Source organism: Brassica napus, chromosome A1, assembly GCF_020379485.1.
Source record: "Brassica napus cultivar Da-Ae chromosome A1, Da-Ae, whole genome shotgun sequence".
Lineage (NCBI taxonomy): Eukaryota > Viridiplantae > Streptophyta > Magnoliopsida > Brassicales > Brassicaceae > Brassica > Brassica napus.
In genome coordinates this window covers 22,437,185-22,461,445 of record NC_063434.1, presented here as the reverse complement: position 1 = coordinate 22,461,445, position 24,261 = coordinate 22,437,185, and the positions used below count along the sequence as shown (strand labels likewise).

General features: G+C 33.9%; 3 protein-coding genes and 2 long non-coding RNA genes across 5 annotated transcripts; 1 reads left to right on the top strand and 4 right to left on the bottom strand.

The window, feature by feature from the left end:
- Positions 1-2,987: 2,987 nt before the first annotated feature.
- LOC106436501 lies at positions 2,988-7,248 on the bottom strand. The gene is made up of 3 exons (XR_007315046.1): positions 3,656-7,248; positions 3,391-3,570; positions 2,988-3,315 (listed from the first exon to the last, which is right to left on the bottom strand). It is a non-coding gene; the product is annotated as an uncharacterized LOC106436501 (long non-coding RNA).
- A 5,218-nt stretch (positions 7,249-12,466) lies between these two features.
- On the bottom strand, positions 12,467-13,844 carry LOC106436504 (early light-induced protein 1, chloroplastic). The gene is made up of 3 exons (XM_013877466.3): positions 13,379-13,844; positions 13,196-13,291; positions 12,467-12,983 (listed from the first exon to the last, which is right to left on the bottom strand). Exons 1-3 carry the CDS (start codon positions 13,520-13,522, stop codon positions 12,639-12,641), a joined length of 585 nt encoding a protein of 194 aa, XP_013732920.1. The 5' UTR covers positions 13,523-13,844; the 3' UTR covers positions 12,467-12,638.
- Positions 13,845-15,760: 1,916 nt separating this feature from the next.
- Positions 15,761-18,062, bottom strand: LOC106436499. Its single transcript, XR_001287113.3, has 2 exons — positions 16,833-18,062; positions 15,761-16,561 (listed from the first exon to the last, which is right to left on the bottom strand). It is a non-coding gene; the product is annotated as an uncharacterized LOC106436499 (long non-coding RNA).
- A 209-nt stretch (positions 18,063-18,271) lies between these two features.
- On the top strand, positions 18,272-19,608 carry LOC106436496 (transmembrane emp24 domain-containing protein p24beta3). The gene is made up of 4 exons (XM_013877460.3): positions 18,272-18,554; positions 18,686-18,872; positions 18,987-19,094; positions 19,280-19,608. Exons 1-4 carry the CDS (start codon positions 18,327-18,329, stop codon positions 19,411-19,413), a joined length of 657 nt encoding a protein of 218 aa, XP_013732914.1. The 5' UTR covers positions 18,272-18,326; the 3' UTR covers positions 19,414-19,608.
- Positions 19,609-19,916: 308 nt separating this feature from the next.
- Positions 19,917-22,871, bottom strand: LOC106436497 (meiotic recombination protein DMC1 homolog). The gene is made up of 15 exons (XM_013877461.3): positions 22,696-22,871; positions 22,535-22,614; positions 22,071-22,162; positions 21,891-21,962; positions 21,768-21,806; positions 21,592-21,649; positions 21,460-21,505; positions 21,339-21,384; positions 21,147-21,208; positions 20,982-21,048; positions 20,816-20,908; positions 20,672-20,740; positions 20,506-20,584; positions 20,244-20,410; positions 19,917-20,142 (listed from the first exon to the last, which is right to left on the bottom strand). The coding sequence occupies exons 1-15, from the start codon at positions 22,854-22,856 to the stop codon at positions 20,098-20,100; spliced, it is 1,176 nt and encodes a 391-aa protein (XP_013732915.2). The 5' UTR covers positions 22,857-22,871; the 3' UTR covers positions 19,917-20,097.
- Between the last annotated feature and the right edge of the window lie 1,390 nt (positions 22,872-24,261).

The following is a 24,261-nucleotide window of genomic DNA, read 5'->3' as shown; positions in this document are numbered from 1 at the left end:
TGTCGCCCTTCATTGCTACAAAAATAGAGATAACATTTAGAGTCTTTTTAACTTGATTTTGCCCATAACAGATTCACACACTTCTTTTGAAATAGATGAATTTTACAGATCATGTAACAAACTCTTTATTGGTCTCACGTGAAACATATAAACTATCAAATTCATTAGTAAAAAAATTAAACTTATAATTATTGTCATACAAAATGAGGACAATCCAGCAGACCATAACTAATCCTTCTTTTCCAATATGCATTATCGCTTAAAACAAAACAAAAAAATCAAGAATTTTTTTCTCCCTTCAAATGATCTTTTAAATTTTGTGTAAGTACCATAGCCTACTGGTTAAAGTTTAAAAATTTCTACACTCAAGTCTGAGATTACGGAAGAAAAGCTTACAAGAGATCTTCAACATAGTGTAAGTAAATTTGGTCAGACATGGATCTTCGTATGACAGCTCAAGTGATGTAGTTAGGCGTAGATTCTCATAAGACAAGTATATTGTCAGTTGTCGAATCGTCTATGTAATATTTCTCATAATTATAGTATCAAAGCTTCCAAAGCCATGTGTACTTCTTTTCTTTCATAATTTAGATTTATCCTACTAAATTTCAACATTCAAGATACACAAATTCAAAGAACAAGTTTTTTAGATAATTTATTTTTTATTTTTCGGCAGAACTTTACTTGATCTATATTGTTCTGGCCTAACCTTATTGACCTAGATAAGATGTTGCCATAGTTCGTTTGGGTGATGGGTTTGTCGATCCTATAGTGATTTCTTCATCCATCGTGTTCTCTTCTCAATATGATGATGTAGTTGTAATTGAAATTACATCAATGATGTCAGTTAACAAACCGGTTCATACATCATTTAAGAAAATTTTGAAACCGAAAGGGATTAACTTTACACCAATCACTACAAGTCGTTCGTAATGGTGACTCGAGTAAAAGCAACTTCTGTAGGTTTTGTTCCTCTCATTTTTAATACTCCCTGTGTTTTCAAATATAGGTAGTTTTAGTAAAAATAGTTTGTTTCATAATATAAGTAGTTTACATATTTTAATGCACTTTTTTTATTTATTAGATATTGTGTGACCAATAAAATAATGTTAAATTTTTTATAATTCGTTGAATTAATTTATTAAATGATATATTTTTTAAATAACAACTTTCTAAATATTTCTGCTTTTAAGTAAAACTACTTATAATTAAAAACAGAGGAAGTATTGGTTCACTAGAAGTGTTATGTCTTTCATAGTAGATTATTTGAATCCGCTCATTTTTGTTCCTTCCGATTATTATTCTCCCTCTGGTCCGCTTTCTTGGTTCTTTGCGTTGGTGCTTGATCACACTTATTTTTGTTCTGGGGATTGCTTTGTTTCAGATTTTATGTTTCTATTTTTCTTTTTACTTGTTCTGGCCAAGACACTTTATGGTACAATGAAGTAAGTTAGTTTTCGTTCTTGATCTCCTTTCAGCTCTAGACCTTTATTGAATTAGTGTTACTATGGGATTTTGTTTTCTCAGTGATAATGGAGGTTTTAGGTTTAAATTTTTTGTTGTGCTCTAGTTTCTTATTTTTAGTTTGGTTATTAATTATAATTTTAATAGTAAAATAAATATATAATTCGTAAAAGAAATAATAGAAAATAGTAAAAATAATAAAATGATGAAAGTTTATGCTATTTTTAGTTGGGAATAAATTAAATATTTAAAATTTATTTATATTATTTTATTTATTTTAAAAATTTTAATGACCAATAAAATAGATTCTCAAACTATAATGATACTTAGTGTGAGAAGGATTAGATAGTGCACAATTAGAAAGTGATGAGATAAATTGTAATAATCGAAAAGAAAAAAGATCTAAAATACAAAAAGAAAAAACATATGGACACATGTCAATAAACCTCTTTTCCAAATGTCTTAAGAAGAGAACAAAATCTACTATATATATATATATAGACTCGAGGTTGGCCCGCCCTACGGGCGGGAGAATTTACACTAAAACTATTTTATATTAAAATGTTTTTAAACTTTATAAAATATTTGAAAATTTACTTTATATTAAAAATAATATATATAATATGTTATTATTCTAAGATCAAATTGTAAATTGTATTAAATTTTGTTGGTTTGATTTATAAAAAAAACAACTAACATTATTTTTGTTAGAGAACACAAAATTTGTAAATTAAAAAAATATGTAATGATTTATATTTTTCCTATTTGATTTATATTTCAATTTGATATATTTAAAGAAAACCTAAAGTAAAATTAACTAATATTTTTTTTAGAGTATCAAATTTTAATATTATTTCAATAAATAATTTTCTCATGATAATAAATTAATACACCCACATCCAAGCTAAATCAACTGTAATGTGATAAATTATAAAAGTTCTATTTTAAAGTAATATATTAATATTTTTAATAATTTCATAAATAATAATTAGTACATATTATGTAACACCAACTGATGTTTTATAATATATGTTTGTTTCAGTTTATAGTCGATTGTCAATTTATAGTGAAATTTTCTTTAATTTTGAGTGCTTTACTAATTACGTTTTGTGAATAATTGCATTGTTTCTTGTAGAAAATAATCGCATTCGGTTGATTGGAATTAAAAATACCTCATTCTAAGCCTAGTGGCATTCATGTTTCCCTCACATACCATGCTCTGGTGGTTTACAATAAGCTCTTGAGGTATGTAATATATTGGGTAGATAGGTATTTAGTTGCAGGTGGATCAAAGTTTGAGGGAAGCCGGTTTAAACATAAGAAGTAAGTATTGTATGCGTATAAATATAATAAGCCCGCTTGGTGATTCAATACGTTAACATATATACATTTTTTTATGCATGACATATTGGATATGAAGTCTGAGCCTAACATAGTAACATGGATTCAAGTCAACGCCTAACAAAGCAAATAGTTGCTAGATTAATAAAATTGGACACATTTGAGGGACCAGAAAGTTTATGAGCTTGAAATAAAATTATATTAAAGTTAACTGAAATATGAAAACACGTTTAAGCAATGTGGAGACGAAATGAAAAAAAGAAAACCAGCTGCTGTTGCATTATTTTAAAAGCTGGGGTTGTGGAGAAAAAGTGAATTCTCTCGGATCTTAAGCCATGCTGGACTTTCTTGGTTGCGTTGAAGCCAGGTGAGAGCAAGATTTTGGTGGGTGATTTATCACATACACTTGGGCTACCAGTCGAGTCAGCTGCATTGTCAGTCACCAACGCTGGGTCTGGAAGTCACTGATGCCACTCCAGGCATATCGTCACCAGATCCACCGTTGCCTCCCTTTTATGACAGAACCATTGTGGTTATCTTGATGGTCAACTAATAAGGTTCGAGTTTGCTATGTTAGAAACTTACACATCAATGAAGTGGGGATAGGAAGACGCTGACGTTCATTGAAAATGCGAGAGATGGTAAACGTCTTATGCTTGGAAGAAAATTGTAAGGTGACAACATTAGCTGGAAAGTTTATGTAGTGTCCACAATGTCGATGAACTTTGGGAGATGGCTTTCCTTTGGGTTCTCAAGATCTGCAACCTAAATGACCGATGCAGTGTTTTCTATTGAGATAAAGATTAGAAACAGTGGTTTGTTAATGTAAAATGTGCAGACATAATATTACCAAGATATGACCAGCTTCAGTTGCTCCAACGTGTGTTCGTATGAAAACTCGTCACCTTCCCGGTGCTAAGGAACTCAATTTCATGTTTTGTAAATATGTCAGCATTTTAAACAAATTTTGGAAAGCTGCAAAGGTATTAATCGAGAGAGCTCAATGGTATACCAGAGATGCATAGGTGATAACACATTCCAAATATATCTTTGCAAAACCACGACTGAACGGAGCAGCTCCTGGGTTAGTGTCGGCATTAGACTCCAACCTAATGCATTGTACGGTGGTATTTTGAACTGATGAAATGTTAAAAAAGTATGGTATAGCTTATCAATTACAAAATGGATAATGTCAAATATACGTACCTCTGAAAATAAATCTTGCCAGCTGCTGTATGTTTGTAAAAGTAGACATGGGCGCTAGATGTGGTGTTAAGGAATAAAGACATGCATATGACGTGGGTGATCAGTTAAAGAGAGTTGAAGAGATGGTTTGTTATGCAGTTCAAGTAAATAAAAACCTTATTTAATAAGAAACCCAAGAAAAGCTGAGACTTGAGACAAAGTACCTGTTATTTGCTTGGCTTGGGACTTCGTATCCAAAACCTGAGAAGCCATGTTAGTAGATGTACACCATTGAATCATGAGCATCCTCTTTAATACAATCATGGGAACAAAAACAGTAACAACTGAGCAGGGCAGTGCCTGACATTTGATGGCCCGCAAGCAAAAAAAAATAGTTGACCCAGTATCTCAAGAAGTGTAAGAAGTACTGAAAATGCAACAGCTTAGATATGAATCAAACACCTGTAGATCTAAAGACTATTGTCCGTTAAAGTGGCCCCTAAAGTAAATTTATCTAGTTTGGCCATGAAGCAGATGCTTTATTAGCTTCTACTCAAGCACGGCTCTTGAACTGAAAAACTAATATTAACTTGGAAAAGAGAAACTATTCTCACATACCTTCCAAGAAGTTGACAATATCTGATAATGAAATTTTGTTACAAACTCATGATCATGTTCTTCTACCCAAGTACACTATATGAACCTATTATTTTTTATAAAAACGGAACCAAATTTGTTAGTCTATTGGTGTCTGGTTGTGTTACTGGTCAAAAACTCGAAATAGAATTATAATCATTGCCAATTACCTTTTGTCAACACCAGTTCTTGCCATGAAACTGTGCTATGTCCATGGACCTTGTTTTTAAGATGAGGATTGTGGAGACGAAGCATGGGACGTTTCATTCTACTGAGGTCGAACCCTTCACTGGAATCAGTTCCAACTCCTTTTGGAACCCAGAGAGGTTTGGACTTTATTCTTTCCTCTTCATGGTTTTCTGGATTTTTATTTGTAGATAGTGTTATCGTGGGAGTTGTGAGCGTCATATATAATAGAGAAGCATGAGAAGCCGAAGTGATTGTCAGCATACATTGTAACTATATTGAATGGAAGAACAATTGATGTAGATAGTGGGGAATAGGAGATTAAGGCACTGAAAATTGATAACGACAAAAACGTTGGATGAGGAAAACCGGAAAAGACGGCAACTGGAACATTTGTGAAAGAGTGTAGAGCTTGAAATGGTGGACCTTGTGAAAGAAAAGTGGCTAAGATCAATTAAAAAATAAATAGTTTTAGTGGCCCAATAAATAGAGATGCCAGGTGTATTTTTTTCCCCGAAGGAGTGAAAAAAAAGCAACTTTATTAGTTAAGATGTCGGATAAAATAACTAATCCTTTTTTCTTTCATTTTCCTTAGCATACACTAACCAAAAATATTTCCAAGTGGATTCAGAAAATAAGGCTTTCTAATATAAGTAGATGGCCCAGTTGGCTCATGTACTTTATTGCATTACATATTTACCTTTTTTTCTTAGACTATCTCTAATGTATATATCCAATTTATATCTCCATTTTTTACTTCAATATAGAATAACTCTAAAATAGAATTAGATTTTACTCCAATGTATTACTACATTTTTTATTCCAAAAATAAAATATTCTATTTTGCTATTAAAACCTTATAATTAATTATAAAATTTAAAATTGAGCCCGTTTATTTTATAATTATGAAATTAATTTTAATTAAATATTCACTAAATAAATAGTTTACATTACATCACAAACAAATAGTATTTTTCATGTAACCATCACCATTAATGTATTTTTCTATCGATTAATCTATTTCGAAGTGAAAATGAGATTTTTTAAAAATAAAATTTTTTATATTTAATATCTCTAAAATAACCAAAAAACTTTTGGAACCAAATTTTGTTATCATATTATATTTGGAAATATGAGGGTGGAGTTTTATCTTCCATCTCTCAAGAATAAAACTCCAAAACACAATTGCTAAAAGATTCAAAACCGAACTAAAAAAGTTCAATAATCAAATTAGTTTGGTCCTCATATTTTATGTATATTTTTCTAAAATATGTATATATAAACTAACAATATGTATAATATAGAATTATCTCACCTATTATTCTATTTTAAAGTGAAAACTAAAGTGGACTAAAAATGTTTTTACTAAAAAATAGAGTTTATAGTTGAAAATAAAGTAGGGTTGGAGATGCTATTTAGACCATTATTGTTTTCTTGTTCTGTTGACTCTCGCATCTTTTGGACCTATTGTCAGTTGTCCTACTTGAAAATTAGAATTTGGTGAGAATAAGTTATTATCTCAACTTATATATATATATATATATATATATATATTTGGCTCAACAACTACTCTTCATTAACCAACTTAAATCATCCTTACAAAGGCATATCAGCCTCTAACACTGATCTTAACCAAACAGGCTGAATAGAATACAACTTGGAAAAACAAGACATAAATGTCAAAGACTCATTTGCTATCCTATCAGCTACTTTATTGCTACTCCTATTACAACACTCCACCTTGTACGTTAGGTTCAAAGTCAAAGAGTTGGAGATGTCTTGTATGATCGGCTTTAGCTTGGGCCAAAGAGCATCCTCTACATTAATCATTTTGGATATCTCCAAAGAATATGTCTCTATTATCACCTGTCGATATCCAAAACTTGCCATAGTACGTAAGCCCATCTTATAGCTGCAGCTTCCACTTCAATTGGTGATCCCAACGTTAATATCCTCTACCACAAGAGCTTTTCATGGTGATCTCTACTCACCCATCTCACACCGTATAATTCATTATCTTTCTTCCACGCCCCATCAGTATTACACTTGATCTAGTCATGCGGCGGAGGCTTCCATCTATCAGCAGTAGGCGCTCTTGTTGGGTTTTTAACCACACTAACTTCCACCTCTTGTCGGGACTTCCATTCCTCCATGTCCTCTCTCGCTTTTTTCACTGTACTTAAAGCATTATAGTCCTTGCCTTTGAACAAAAATTCATTTCTATTCTTCCAAATTCTCCACAAAAGCCAGGGACTAGGAGATCATGAGCTTCTTCCTTTGGATATTCATAGTTCAAATTTATTAACTAATGAACATTAGAGTAGAGAGAATCTGACATTTCACCACCAGAAGGTGCATGGATAGGAGATATCGCCTGCACCAGTCTCGCATAAGGACACTTGAAGAGGAGATGATTCACTATTTCATCTGCCATTGCGCAGCGACCACAACTTCCTTCTCTTGACATAAGGAGTTGATGAGACATCTCCACAGAAAATGTTGCACTTTTGGGCTTGTATCCAGCTTCCACACTTGTTGGTATAGACCATCGAGGCTTGGTTGATTCATTTCCTTTTGTCTTTCTGCTGCATTCAGTATGTTCATTTGAACCCAGTACCCGGATTTGACTGTGTAATACCCCTATCTTGTGTAGTCCCAACTTATATTTAGTGTTTGTATATTAAATTTTGAGTTTTATATATGTTCTTTGTGTTTTCAAACAATTAGAAAATGTAAATGGATACACAAAATAATATTTTGTGTATACCCAATTATAAATACACTTCGCTATTCAATGAATACTAAATGTAAACAGTTGGTGAAATAGTGTATACTAGTTAGTAATCCGCGCGGAATAAAATAGTATATTAGATTATTTATTGTATGTTATAATAAAAGATTTGCTGTATAGATTTTTTTTGTGGATCACTCATATACATGTTATGATTCAGTTGATTTATTCAGATTTTTTTTTTTAGAGTTAGAAATTAAATCGTATTCGGATATTTACAAAATTTGGTTTGGATTTGGTTCAAATCATTGCGGGTTCGGTTCAATTAGTTTGAATACCATTTTAATTATGTATTTTAAAAAAAAAAACCAAATATACTTAAATATTCCAAATCTAAAAATAAAATAATATAAAACATAAAAATTATAATAATGTAAGACTAAATATTTGGATGAAGAACAAATAAATATTTTCAGCATTTTGAACATTTTATGTTATTTTTAGATATTTACTCGTGACTATGTTGATAATTTTTAGATATTTTCATATTATTGAATATCTAATAGATATAAAATTTGAAATACTTAACATATTTAAGTATATAATAGTGATTTAGATATTTTTGATATCTAAAATATTTTAGTTTGGATCAGATTTTGGTTTTGTTATCTGGATATTAAGCTTTTAGATATATTTGTGTACTTAATCAATTTTAGTTTGTGTTTAGTATTACTTTCAAATCTGGTTCAGTTCCGTTCGGTTCTACGGATCCGTATATTTTAAGCAGACTTAATTTTTTCTACTAATATAAAACAAAATAAAATAAATATAAAACAAATATTTTGGGCTTATTAACATACATAATTATTGGACTTATTTTAAAAATATCAATAAAAATAGTTGGGCGTCGTGTCAATATTGTTGAGCATGTTGAAAAATTGATGTAGTCTATAACCAATAACATGTATTTCGGATAAAAAAAAGTTTGGTAAATAATATAAAAACATGATACAATCGAGGGTAAATATAATAAAAACACGATACAATCAAGTGAAAAGTGTTAGAGTTGCATATAATATAATGCGATATCTTCATTCGGCACCTGAATTCTTTTTCAATTGATTTCAAGAATTTTCTTTTCTTTTAAAATTGTTCGGGTTTCTGATTTTTTCTAATTATTGGTTTGATATGAAAACTCCGTAAAGAAAAGCAATATTTAGCTAAACTAAAGATCTGATTTTGTTTGTGGTGTTTTCCTTAATTCATAACCAATCACAGTTCATTATTGTCTTCGTGTACAAAAGTCTCAACCATGGCTAAGATTGGCAAGATGCAAAACTTAAATTTCTAAAAACATTCTCATTTTAGTTGATATGAATCTTAATAATTTTGTAATTACTTACTTTCAAAATGATATTATGTAGTACTTGTACGGAGAGAATTTTAATTTACTAATACAAATGTTAAAATGCATGAACTAAAAATGAGTTGATTAAAAAAAAATAGTGTGAACACATTAAATTGTCTGGGGCAGAGTTAAAAAAATTAGTATGTGAACGCATTAATTGTTAAATGATTAAGAGGCCGACATGTCAGTAAACTCAAATTTAAATCGATGTGAGGCTTCCACGTGACGAGAATAATGTGAACACATTAATGACAAATGTTTCTCTTTTAATACTCCATCCTTTTCAAAATAATACATGTTTTATGATTTTCACGCTTATTAAAAAATCATAATAAAACTTAGTTATTAATGCATAGTTTTTTGTAATTGTATATTTTCTATATTTCTAAACCAATAAGACTTCAAGAATTGCAATTAATGTTCTTGAAATTCACAGTTTTTGATTATTAGTTGACAAAAATTGTATTGAAAATATAAATAATTCATCTTTTTGAAAAAAGAAATTCTATAATATTTAACTTTTTGAAATGGAGGGAGAATATACTAGGTTATAACCCGCGCGGAGCAAAATAGTTTATTAGATTATTTATTGTATGTTGTTGGCATTATCTGTATACGCACACCAAATAACCTAATGTGCACACTACCACAATCGAATGGTATGTCGATGTAGCACTTTAGGATCGAATCCACAGAGACCAACGGTTACACTTTATCTTTATGGGATCAATATTTAGCTAAAACAGTGTGGGGGTTTTAAGATTTGAGAGTTTCGTGAGAAACAAGTAACAAGATTAATTAAAGTATTCAGATAACTAAAATGCTAGCCTAGGGTGGTTTGATCGGGTGTTAAACAAGTGTGAGCCAAACAATTATTCAAGTTCGATTAAAGACCAGTCTAGAACTCGGATCACTCAAGTAGAACAGTCCACTGTCGTGGAACTGCCCCCTATGCTGATCGATCTTGATACCTAAACTCTCGTTTGGATCAAGATGCGACAGCAAGCAATAGAGATCAAGTCCGATATGTTCACAAAACACCCTAATATCTACTTTCGCTGATTAGGGATGCAATGCTCGTTCAAGTTATGTCTAGCAACCTATAACACTTTTGATGAATAGATTAAACCTAGAATCAGGCACTAAGTGGTTAACTTGATGCAAGCCTTAAGAACAACAGTGAATGAAGACAATCGATTTATAACTTATTTATGTCAAGCTCACGGATCTAACACCCTAACACCCTAGACTAAGCAAGCTGACTATTCAGCCATGGAGCAAGAAAACACAGAGACAGAGACTGAATAAAACATGTGTAGATAAAATAGAATAAGGGTTCAGGTGGTTCTTCTCTATGGTGAGAGAGATGGAGCCTTCTCCCTTTACAAAGTATCAAAACACAAATCTCTAAAGGCTCAAGTCTGGTTCCTTGTCTCAAAAACAGCGTAGAATGATAAAGAGAAACAGAAAATATGATATATCAAAGCCACAGGCGGCTGGGAGAAAAATACGGATAATTAGGGCAAATCTCGTAATGATTGTAGTTTCCTTAAAAATCTCTGCCGCTGGAAAACTCACTCGGAACAGTCACTCGGGTTGCTCCGCTATCCGGAACAGTCATCAAGACTGTTCTGCGTGAAAACTACCAAATTGCATTGTTTTCTGCCTCTTTTGTTCTAGCTGGTCCATCTCCCATCCAATGAAACTCCAGACCTGTAATGACTCCAAAAGGACTAGGAAGACTCGATAAAGACTTGAAAACCAATTTAAAAACATATATACAAGATGTATAAAACACCATATATCAGTTGTACTAAGAGATTTGTAGTATAGCTTTTTGGAGATGAACATTCATATATCCGTTCGGATTTCAGATTTTTACAAATTTTGGTTTGGATTTGGTTTTGATCATTGCGGGTTTGGATTGGAGTTTGGGTACCCATTTTAATTATGTATTTTTAACAAAATCCAAATATATTTAAATCCTCAAAATCCAAAAATAAAATAATATAAAACTTAAAATTTGAATAATGTAAGGTTAAATATTTAAATTTACATAAAAATTAGTTCAATTTAAATATTTGGAAGGAGAAAAAAAATATTTTTCAGTATTTTGAACATTTTATGTTATTTTTAGAATTACTTGTGACTATGGTTATAATTTTTAGATATTTTCATATTTTTGAATATCTAATAGATACAAAATTTAAAATAATTAACATATTTAATTATATAATTGTGATTTAGATATTTTTAGTATCCAAAATATTTTGGTTTGGATCAGATTCAAGTCTTGTTATCTGGATATTAAACTTTTAGATCCATATGAGTACTTAATCAGTTTTACTTTGAGTTTTGTAAAACTTTCAAATCTAGTTTGGTTCGGTTTTTCGGATCCAGATATTTTACTCAGACTTACTTTCTTCTACTAATATAAAGCAAAATAAAATAAATGTAAAACAAACATTTTGGGCTTATTTAACACACATGATTATTGGAAATACTTTAAGAATACCAATAAAAATGGTTGGGCATATTGCAAAATTGATAATATGGCTAAGTTCGGCAAGATACAAAACTTTCAATATTGTTGGGCATGTTTAATATGGTCTATAACTAATAACATGTATTTTCTTATAAAGTTTCTTGGTAAATATAATAAAAACACAATACAATAGAGTAAAAAGTGTTAGAGTTGCGTGGAAAATAATATGATTTATTCACTCGACACCTAAATTTTGTTTTTCAATCGATTTCAAAAAAATTCTTTTCTATTAAAGCTTTTTTATTTCTTTTCTAGCAATCTGATATGTTTATATTTTTGGTGTGATATGAAAATTTAGCAAAAAAAAAAGAAATATTTGGCTAACTAAATATCCAATTTTGTGTGTGGTGTTCTTTACCTTAGTTTTCTTAATTCATAACCAATCACAATTATTTATTGTCTTCGTGTAAAAAAGCATCAACTATGGCTAAGTTCGGCAAGATACGAAACTTTTAATTTCTAAAACATTCACATTCCAGCATTTTAGTTGATGTGAATCTTAATGATTTTGTAAATTTTTTCCTTTCAAAATGATATTATTTAGTAGTTGTACAGAGATAATATCAATTCACAAATACAAAGATTAAAAACACAGGAACTAAAATGAGCTGATTAGAAAAAATTAGTGTGAACACATTAAATTGTCTACGGTGAAATTAAAAAAATTAGTATGTGAACGCCTTAATTATCAAATGATTGTAAAACCGACACGTCAACATATTCAAATTAAAATCGATGTTAGGCACGTGGCAAATATAGTGTGAACATATTAACGAAAAATATTTTTCTTTTAATATATATAGGGAATATGTGATTATTATGTTGCTAGGTTTGCAATAATGATGACAGACCATAAATGTTGGAGAAAATGGTTGGAGTGAAAGTGAGAGAGATTCACATATTGAACTCCTTTTCTTCCACATTTAATCGTTGTAGTTACTCAAATTATTGGATCCGTTCATCTGAAAGATTTTAGAAAAACATCACTACTTTTACTGATATAGTGCTTTACCACAAAGTCTCATGTCACTAATGCATATGTAAAGAAACACACCATAGGCTTAAACACATGTCATACCAGATAACTTTACAAGGGGCAAAACTGTAATATAACATTCTCCCCAATAAGAAAATTTCTTTCCTCAGACAAGGGTCCCACCCTTGACAAACTCAGTGAACGCCAACGCGACCAAACCAAGCATCGCGAAACGTCCGTTCCAAAGCTCAGCGTCGGACGTCATGAAACCTTTGGACTTAGACTCGGCGGTGATACCCTTGAAAAGGGGTACAAGCGACGCAAGCGTCAAGATCGCAGTCGTACCAAGGAACCACGAGACGCCACCATCGGAGATCTGAGCCAAAACGTTTTCACCCTTGGAAAGTTCAACCGCCAAGGCCGCCACGAATCCAACCATCGCTAAACGCCCGTTTATTCTCTCTGGTGCTGGACCGCTAAACGCTAGCAAGTCGCTAAACTTCGTGCTCACCTATGTTTTACCAACCAAAAATTGTTAGTTATTGCAATTGTTATTTTTGTCCTCGTTTCGTTTCATGTATGTAACGTTTCTATAACCCTAATTTTTTCCATCTTATTTAGATATTTTTTAAAAATTTGCTTAAACGTCTACTTAATGCTAAGTTTACGTATATGAATGTTCTTTCTCTATCTTAATGTCTGGTACCGCCTATTTAATGATACCTTTGGTTTAGTGGGAGGTGGAGGAGGTGGTGGCGATGATGAACTAGACAAAGGCTGAGCCGCGGAGGTCGAAGGTGTAGACTCATCCTTCATCCCCTGCAAAACATCAATCAATCAGACGGTCAGGATTTCATTTTAATATCATGAGGGTTGGATAAAGCAACCGGAGGAAATTATAAGTACCTCAGCCATGCACCTCACTCCCACCGGATAGTTCCTCTTGAGATTTGGGAAGTTTCCGGCGAAGAAGAGCTTGTTTGTGTTGATCTTGCGAGTGGCCAACCCACAGGCGAAGACTGACTGCATGTTAACCGATGCTGTTGCCATTTCTAAAACTTTGGTGTTTGGATGAAATAGAGGAGAAAGTATGAAATAAAGGTTATTAAACTGTGAGGTAGATCTTAACTGTAGAGTTGGTATGGTGTTACGAAGGATCAACGTATGTATTTATAGAACGGAGTGATGATAAATGATAGGTCAAGCTGTTTCCTGAACTTTCTTTAGTTTACATATTTAGCCTCCCATTTGTTTGTTTATTCTTCAAAATAAAATAACAAATCTTCAAAAAGATAACATGAAAATAACCTTAACCGTTGCTTTGTTCGAAAAAAAAAACATTATTGGAGTGTTAAAGAGTAGGTTCTTGTATTGACGTAAGTTCAGCATACTGAATAGTTTGGTATCGTATTCATGTGTGTCATGAGCGAATTATAAGTAAAAGATGTCATCATGCTTGTTGTGGACAAAACATTTACGAGTAGTAATGAAACTTAGCATACATAATGTTTTATATGAGCCCTAGTCCCTTTTATATGTTTACTACAATACACGTTTTACCAAAAAAAAATGTTTTATAGGCAAACTTGGTATAATTTACAAGTCATCAGTGTTCCATTTACAAAAAAAAAAAAAAATTGAAGCATGCTAATTATTTTATTCGGATCTTTTAAAACTCAACATATTTTTTTTTTGTCAAAACTCAACATTTTTTGGACGTTCAAAATATTTGTTTATTTTTGTAAGACAAAGCTCAATATTATTTGGCTGCCCCAAAACGAAACACGTAGGCTAGAAAAGTGAAAAAGAGGAATTTGCGATATTTAAAGAACCACGTTGCTTTAGATTGCCCCACGCATAAAATGGAAAAGAGCCAACGACGTGGCCTTCTTCTTCGTCACAGCTTCTTCTGCCAAGTGGGTTTGGTAAAACACGTAAAAAAGATTCTCTTCATCTCTCCCAGAATTCATGTGGCTCAAATCAAATTAAACTTTTAAACATAAACGTTCGTTTTCTCATTCATTACACATCTCTTTTTGCCTTTGGAAGTTAGCTAAGTTGGGATCTAGATAGGCCCATGCTTACTCTGTCCGAGTCCGTGATTTCTCTCTTTGTCTCCTACTAGCGTGGCCCATCTTAGCTTCATCAATTTATTTCACGGTCGTTAGACAAGGAGATAAATAAGTAAATATTTTGTTGTAAGGTCTTAAAATTTCTCTCCACTATGTTAATAACTTAATATATAAAGTTTTTGGAAACCTTATAGTTTGGTTAGTCTCAAGTCTTAACCATCAAAATATTCATGAGAAATCTATCAATGTTTACGTTACTATTTTAGGTCCATTGTAAACATGCCGTAGATCACGCTGACACATCCTGGTTCAATAAATTCGTTTGAGAACTGCTAAATTGACTGATCAACCGATATAAAAAGAAAAATAAGATAAAATAAAAGTCGGGTCTTAAATCATTATTTTTTTTCTAGAGTTGATTACTTAATAGTAGGCCTCGGACTTAATTATCATCCGAGATCCGGATTCGATCCGAAACCCGCTCCGGATCCGTTCCAAAAATAGGATATCTAGGATGCCTGGATCCAAATCCGGATAGTAAAATCTTGAATCTGTCCAAACCGAATCTGAATCCACATATCTTAATTTTTAGGTCCGGATATCCGGATCCGGATCCGTATTTTTAAAATACATTAATTTTTTTTATTTTTATTAATATTTATATTTGATATATTAATATTTGTACATGAATTAATCTTATAATATTATATTTTAATTTTTACAATATTATAAATATATTTATAAATATTTTATTTATGTATTATATTAAAAAAATTAGTATTTTTCTTAAAAAACATATTATTTTTAATTATTTTTACGGATCCGGATCTGGATATCCATGGATAATAGAATATGGGGACGGATATCCGAAATCCGGATATCCGGAAACCACGAATCCGGATCTAGATATTAAATTCACGGATCCGGCGGATCTGGATCCGGGTACCTCGAATTTTCCAGATATTCGGATCCGTCCCAGGCCTACTTAATAGACCACATTTTGAGTTTAGTTTGCACTCAGATCGCTTGTGCCATACATTCACGGAGACCGAGGCTGTTTGTTGACGAAATTGTGCTTAATGAAAACAACTGGAAGTCGTTGGTGAATTGTTACGATGGATGCAAGTAGAGTTGTTTGTTGGTTTAGTTTAATTTTTTTTTTTGCATTTATTAGGTTTGATGTCTTGGTTGTTGTGTTACATTAATAGCCACAAGATCAAAAAGAAAATTTTTAATCTCACGGTTGATGTTAAAAATAAGCTTGGTATTACATGACGACAATGACATGAATTTATTGTTTCTTCTCGTATGTGAGGAAGCTCCAGACTCTCTTTGTAACAGATTGAGTTTAGAGCATTACTATCATACAAAACAGAATATGACTTGAGGAGATGCAGGAGCACGCACATCGGAATGGTGTTCGGCGGAAGTGTTGCATGCAGTGTTGGGGAGATAAATAGGAGAGTTTTGGATGGGATAGTCGTGGACGGGTGAAGTGTGGATGTGGTGTGTGTGGACAGGATAGTTGAAGATGGGTGAGTTGTGGACGTGTGAGTTGTGGACGTGTGAGTTGTGGACGACCAGCCATGTACGGGGAGTTGTGGACGGCGAGCCATGTACGGGAGAGTTGTGGACGTAATGTTGTGCGCTATATTGGCTGACCACAAGGGAGTGTGATGGAGTGTCATCTTCCTCCATGGGTGTTTGAAACTGTGACAAAAAAGATCAAACCAGAGGGGGTTGCCTCCACCAGAAGATGTGTTTATCGACACAAACTAGTTGTCTGGTCAGGAAGGAGTGTACTAGTTAGCACGAGACAGAACACTGGCGAGCTCGTAAGTCAAACAACTTCCTGAAACAAGAAGTTTTGATAGTCTCAAACTCCTAGTGCCAGGAAGCGCATAACGGATGAAAGCAAGGAGGTCAGGCTTAGAGTAAATATTAAGACGCCCAGAGAGGCACCAGTCAGTCGCAAACAGTATCGGTGGGAGACGGTTGTCAGGAACTTATTGTCCTCCTATGAAATCCAAAGGTTAATATGAAACTCAGAGACCGTAATTGAATAATCTAATTTTTAAAACTCGAAATAAATGGCAGAATGCAGCTCTAAACAATCTTAATGATAAAAACAATACAAAATCCAATTAAATTGAAGAAACCGGACAAAGATCCCACTTTTTACTTTTCAGAGATCGTAATCAAACAAACATGAATCGGATCTCAAAGTTCTAAGACGAACATGCATCTCGAAAGGTGGTGACTTTGAAAGAAATAAGCAAGAATCCTACCTCACATGTCTTTAAAGCTTCAAATTGGTGAGTTTCGGAGAGAAAACGACCGTATATCTTTAGGGAACTGGAGATTTGAGAAGGTTGATGAAAATGTTAGTAGGAACAAGAAAGGAGGTGGTTTTCTGAGAGGGAAGGGTTCAGAGTCTACGTCGCCTCTGGAAATGATTCTGGAAAAAATGAATTTGAAGGGTTATAGTTTTCCGAATTGGTAAAATAAGAATATAGAAGAGGGGAAGGGCCACGTGTTGTTTTGGTTACCCAACTAAGAAAATGAGAAGATAGAGGAAAAAAGAATTGAAGGTGGTTTTCCTTTAGTTAGAGGGCAATGTGGTCTTTCATACACTAGAATGTGTGTTTCAAGTGGGATGTGGCTTATGGCGTAATTCGAAAGTGAAAAAGTGATTGGGAGCATAATTTTTTAATTTTTCTATCTTGAATGAATTGTAAATTATAGAAGCACCTTATCCTATTGGTTAAAGTTTAAAGGATTTTATATCCAAGTTTAGGGTTTGAATCCCAAACTATGCAATTTCTTGGGGATTATAGGATACAAAACTTACCGGAAGTTCCAGAGTACTGTAAGCAGAGCCGTTTGTTGTAGTCGTCTGCTGCAGAAAGAGCATGTCCATCGAGGATGTCGTACATGCAAAACCGTCCGTCGATCCAAGTATTTTAGAGATAGCTTAATCATGAAATCCTGGAGTTGTTCATCAACATCACATATGTTGCAGGTAGTCGATCATCATATCTAATAGAATTAGATATTATATTATGATGTCATGTGTTATCCAGTATTAAAAAGAATGAATTGTAAACAAATTTGTTTGTTTGCAAGTTACCTGATGCAAATCAAGTAATCAACAAACAAAAAGGCTAAAAACATTTGTAATGGGAAGTCTGGTTGCAATGTTGAGTGGTTACAGGTTGTAATGGGCCTACAAGGACTCATTTGGCCCAGAGCATTCTACTTAACCTTAAATAGCTCATTTACCCTTACATTTTTCTATTGTTTATAGAATCTCCCCAAATTAACAAATAGTCACATTTGGTATTTTGTCTTGATTAGTTATGTGATACATACAAATTGCCACTTCATTTTTATATGTTAACACAATCAAAGGCAATCTGAAAAAGTAAATACTTCTTGCCTAACAAAAATGTTTCATTAAAATGAAATGTACTTTCTTTTATCAAAAATGAAAAATGAAAAGTACTTTGAAATCTTTTGTCACTTTTGACATCAATTTTTTGATCGTTACTAACTTAATTCTAAGCTTTTTTGTCAACATTTTTTAGTTAACATTCAACCTTTAATTATCTTAAAGTGGCTTAAATGCCTTTAGACCAGAAGCAACCCGTTGACCAGCTCCACAATCTCACACGTTTCTTCCTAAACCGGTTCAAGTTTCCGGTTAACTCAGCCAAAGCGCAATTAAATCATCCTTCTCGTCTTCATCGACGGAGAGAGTTAAGATCTACGAAAGGAAGAAGATGGAGAGCAGAGAAGCGATGAGGAACACGAAGATCAATGTCTTTGCATTGGTTGGTCTGATACTATTGAATTCAATCAATCCAATCTCTTCGCTCTCGGTTACGGTTGAGGAAGATGAATGCGTCCAAGAGTATGTCCTCTACGAAGGAGACACCGTCTCTGGAAACTTCGTCGTCGTCGACCATGACGTCTTCTGGGGACCAGATCATCCCGGTATTGATTTCACGGTAAGATAGATCTGATCTGATCTTAGAAAGGATGTTACGTTTTCTTGATTGTGGGTTTGATTGATTGGAATCAAAGTTGTGGAATTTACTTTTGATTGATTGATTGATTGGGATATGCGATTCGTGTGTAGGTGACGTCTCCTGCTGGGAACATTGTACAGACGTTGAAGGGGACATCAGGAGACAAGTTTGAGTTTAAGGCACCGAGAAGTGGGATGTACAAGTTTTGTTTCCACAACCCTTACTCTACTCCTGAGACTGTCTCCTTCTACATTCATGTTGGTCATATCCCCAACGAGCATGACTTAGCCAAAGACGGTTTGTTACATTCATTCTTTATTATTAACCTTTTCAGCGTTTGCTTCTTTGCATTGAGTTGCTACTAGTTTTTGTGTTAGCTCTTACTAATTGATGTTCCTCTGTTTTCTTTAGAACACTTGGACCCGGTGAATGTGAAGATAGCTGAGCTGCGAGAGTCTTTGGAATCTGTTGTTGCTGAGCAGAAGTATTTGAAAGCACGTGATACCCGTCACCGTCATAGTGAGTTTTTATTCTCCCTTCATCTTTCTCAATTATTGAATGCACTTTAGGAGAACCTTTAGATATGTCTGACCCCACATGATACAGCCTTTGGGACGTTGAATACGCTTGTAGGGACCAAAAAGATGGAACCTTTTACCGTTCTAACATTCCTTTTTGTTTTGGATTTTGAAACTTGGGTGCAGCTAATGAGAGCACGAGAAAGCGAGTGATATTCTACACTGTAGGAGAGTACATTTTCCTAGCAGCAGCAAGTGGTCTCCAGATTCTCTACATTCGCAAGCTCTTCAGCAAGTCTGTTGCATACAACAGAGTTTGAACATAATTGAAACCCCCAACATAGTTTTGTCTCTCCTTTTTTTTATGTTTTGAATTGGTGAACACAATCATAAAAAGTGTTAGTTGATTAAGACCTTAACAACGAAAGACCCCTTTTGTTTCGCTTTCGGTATCTACAATTTTCAGTAACTTCGGTTTATTTATGTTTTAAACAATGGAGAACTTGATATGCTTATATTCTGATTCTTTAATCTCACTCCTCTCGATCATCATTCACTCGTTTATTGCATACACGCTCGCCATAACCGTTTTAGCAAACAGAACAAGCTGTTTAATTTACCCGTCTGTGTGAAGATAAAATTATCCTAAAACAAATCCATTTCCATTTGAGCGGTCTTGTTATGAAGAATGCTCATAGTCAAAACAAGGCTATTCTGTTCCACAGTCTAAGATTGCATCGTTTCACTCTTTTTCATGATTATCTCTCACTACTACAGCCATTCTGAGGACTCACTGGCACTCTATTATTTTTTGCAGGATGTATTTGGTAAAAAGAAACTAAGAATAATAAACTTCTGCTTCAGTCCATACATATGACGGTCAAGAGTACTATAAAACTTCCCAGGTAAAGTCATGTGGGTAAAATCATAACAGAAATAAGATAAGCAGGTAAAAACAGACATAATACGTGTAGCAAGACGTAAAGAGCTCCTTTACGCTGGTTCTAGTCCTTGGCATCTGCAACGCCTCCTGGTGTAATCTGGAAAATGTGATTCTTTTAGTTAAGGAAAAAGGAGTCAATACGTTGTGGATGAATAACCGAAATCAATCAAGTCAACTTTCAATGTTATTTATTTGTTAAAAGGATATAGCTTCGCCTTCAGGGAGATTTGGTGCGTCAAAGACTTTGCAGACACGTTGCTCTCCTTTGCCTTTCCTGAAACTCAGCCTGATGGTCACCGCGTGAGCTAGAACATGCCCACCTGCTGGCTTCTTTGGGTCTGATATGAACATTCCACCGCCTGGATCCGATATCACTGCAATTACAAGATGCAAAATAGATGATTCCCTTAATTATCAGGTTAGTGAAACCAATAAAAGAATCGCGTCCCTTCTAGTGTTAAAAGCAAACCTTGGTTGGTCATGTAGACTGCAACATTGAACTCCTCTGCGATTTTGATTATCCTTGATAGCATCTGAGCTAGTTTTTGCTGTAACACAGACACTAACCTTTTTGAGAAAAGCCAAATTTTGTTAATGACTATGTTAGTAGTAATGTGTGGAAGTCAAAAGGTAACCTGGCGGTCTGCGAGTTCTCCTCTTCCAGTGAAATCCACTCGGAATAAAGCAATGATTGAGTCAACAATCTGGAAACAACGGTAAGCTCCGCTAAATGAGCTCATTGATTCGAAACGAACAATGAAATAAGCAGACATGCTTACCAGAATCTTAAATGGTTCCTCGGACATTTTTGCAGCAAGGCCAAGAAGCAAGTTGTGCTGATGCTCATAGGTGTAAGCACGAGCATAAATGATCTGCAACATCAAGAATTGTGAATGTCAGTTTTAGTCCTGAGAGATAAGGTCTGAGCTTAATAATAATTCTTACATTGTCAAGCACAGCTCCGGGATCCATTCCAAATCTTTCAGCAATTTGGACAATCCTATCAGGGCGGCTATAAGTTTCAGGGTTTAGGAAAAATCATGATATATAAACCACCTAATGAAGCTACAAGATCTAGACCAAAGATTTGCTCAAATATGTTAAGGATACAAGGTTCCCTCAGTGTCAATGTAAGCCACTTTCCCATTCCCACCTTTCATGCTTGTAGGCAGCTGCATAACATAAATACAGATATGAGCACTAGCGGCATTGAGAGACAGAGACCCCAAAGGTAAATATCTCATCTCATGCCTTTTCACAGTAACAAGTAATTCAGATTGAGACACCATGAAAGAAACCAACCTGCGTGGTGACACAAAGGGTATGTGCTAATTGAGTTTTTCCAGACCTGAAGTGAAATTAAACTCTGTTATGTTACAAGCTATTGACAGGAAACTTAAAGGAGTAGGGCTACGCTTCTTACCTGAACTCCCCAAACGCCTCTGTGATGGCTGCAGTCTCAATCCCACCTAGCAAGCATTGTGGAGAAATGAAATAAGAACTTTCAAGTAGTATGACATATACTGGAAAACAGTAGAAGCAAAACTTAGTATACCTCCCAAGAGATCATCAAGAGCTTGGGAACCTGTAGTGATACGCACAACTGATTTTCTCTATAAACAAAAACAATGCTTCAGTATCTAAATGCTGAATAAGCCATCACACATCTCAAGAAACAGGACTTATTTGCAAGACAGACATCTAAACGTTATTAAAATCAATGAGACTAACCTTGAGAAGAGCATCACTTCCAGTCATATATCCAAAGTTCTGAAGGAGAAATGTTTTCACGGTTAGAATGAAAACACACTGAATGCAGCAGCAACAAAGAGTTAGAAATGTTTTTAAGCTAACCACTATTTTCTCAGCTGCTTCACAGATTTTGTCAACTTTGGCCTCTGACAATCCTTTGATTCCAGTGAGGTTCTACATCAAACCAAAAGATTCAAAACAAAGCAGATTGATCCAATCAATGATTCATCCAATCAGAATCCAATGAAGGACGCTACAGTGCTACACAAGCTCAATCTATACCTTTTTGGTATGCATCATGAGACCATTACAGGTATGGATCCCAGCATCTTGTAGCTTTTTCACATCTCCTGCGTTTATACCCTGAGCGATCACTGGCACAAGGAAACAGAAGTTCACAAGATCATATCAAATACAGATTTATACTTGACCATAAGCTATTCGCTAAAAAAGCAAAATCCATGCTCAGAAGAAGTCGATAACTATCCTAGATTCACTACTAAGATCGAAATCAAGTATCGATTCGAGAATACGTTGCGAAACTAGAGTAACGATTCTAGATCTGATAACTAAGACTCGGAACTTCAGCAGGAACGAAGTCTAGACTAGATACTTAAAACGATGAGAGATCCAATCCCAAACATCAACATGAAGATTCGAACGAAGCGAGCAGAGATCGAAGATCCTAATAACAGCAATAACTACACAAGCGAACTCTGAAAGCGGAGAATCGATTTCGATCTTACGTTTGTCAATCGCTTCAAATAATTCATCGTCTTCGTCGATCTCTTCTCGCTCGACGAGCTGCATGCTCGCTTCTTCCGATCTGTTATCCGCAAATCGGAGAAAAAAAATCAAACGAGATGCGATTCAGAATATAGTAGAGAGAGAGGGAGAGATCACTTACTTGAGAGCAGAAAGCATTTTCGGTTTACGCTTGAAACGAGAGAGTGAGAGAGAGAGAGATAATCCGAAACTTGAGAGGATTAGCGTGGAGGATCTTAGGGTTTTATATGGCGGGAGTCGGAACTGAACCGCACGCAAAATTCCGTTGAATTTTGAAATCATTTGAAATCCGGATTCTGTTTTTGTTTTCAGTCACGGGTACGATGACGCCACGTCAGATTGACTAACAACTTATCGACGGCCAGAGAGGAAAACTTGTTTGAAAAATATCTACCCCTTGCGCGGCGCACGTTATTCATTTATTGCCTGCTGCTACTATTGTTAACCATTTTGTCGAAATAAGCAAAAGTCAAAGCCCAGATCCTTCCTTTGATAATTGGACATCCTCCTTTAAGCGAGTCCATTCCAGGGCCGATCCAATAAAATAAATTCATAATGTTTTTTATTGGCCTCTTTTATATGACCCAATTTTTTCGGCCTTTTCTCTTGGTAAATTTTTTCAGTCATATCATAGTCTACTTTTCGGTGGCATACTATTACTGGCATATTATAGTTCTACTTCTAGCTAATTTTGACGGACTCTTTTCCAAATATCATAATTCTCTTGGTAAATATTTTTCAGTCATATCATTGTTCTACTTTTAGCTAATTCTAGCTAATTTTGGCAAACTTGAGATTCACATATTCCAAAACCGAAGTGAAACTGTAAATGTTCTGTTTTTACTAGCAAGGATTATATATGCTGTACTTGAGGAAAAATATTATTGGCCTGCTAAATAACATTGCTTTTGTTTTGCTAAATAAATAACCTTGTATGTTAATTAAATTTGATCTATATATATATATGTATGCATATATTACTATGATCATATTTTCTATTGCCTCAATTTTGTGTTTATTTTAAAAACGAATTATAGAAGCTCTACTTTGTAAGGGTACATGTGGAATGTTGTTGGCTAGATACACAGACAGAATAGGATCGATTGAAGGAGCACATGGATACTCAATGAATCTCTCATATCAAAAGAAGTGGATTACAAAAGAACAATTTTTATATAATTTATTTTATAAAATAATTCTCTCTATATGATATATTTATGTAAAATTCATTGACCTCTCTCACATGACGTGCAATTCTTTTATATACCTCCATCGCCTCTGATATAACTTCAAAAACAAACTTTTCTAATGAACTCTACCGTCTGATTAGAGAGTATACGATTTGGCTATGCACATGCACACATGAAGATTTGACATGGGCTTTAAACCAATTCGTGAAATATCAAAGCATGAGAATTGTATAGTGCTCTAGGTTTAGAAGATTAGTCAAATTAGGGTTTATGAATTTTCCATGAGTACTGTTCACAGCACACATTTGCTTATGTACAGTACATTTCTCAATATCAAAATATTCTCGATGTAATATCATAAAATAAAAGAGAAGCTTGCATTTTATGGTTCTGAATCTATAAATGGGATGTTTCCTTCTCAGTAAACACTAACTTCTTTTTATAAGAAAAAACAGAAGGGGACCATTTTCATGTTGCATCTCCTATTACACATAGAC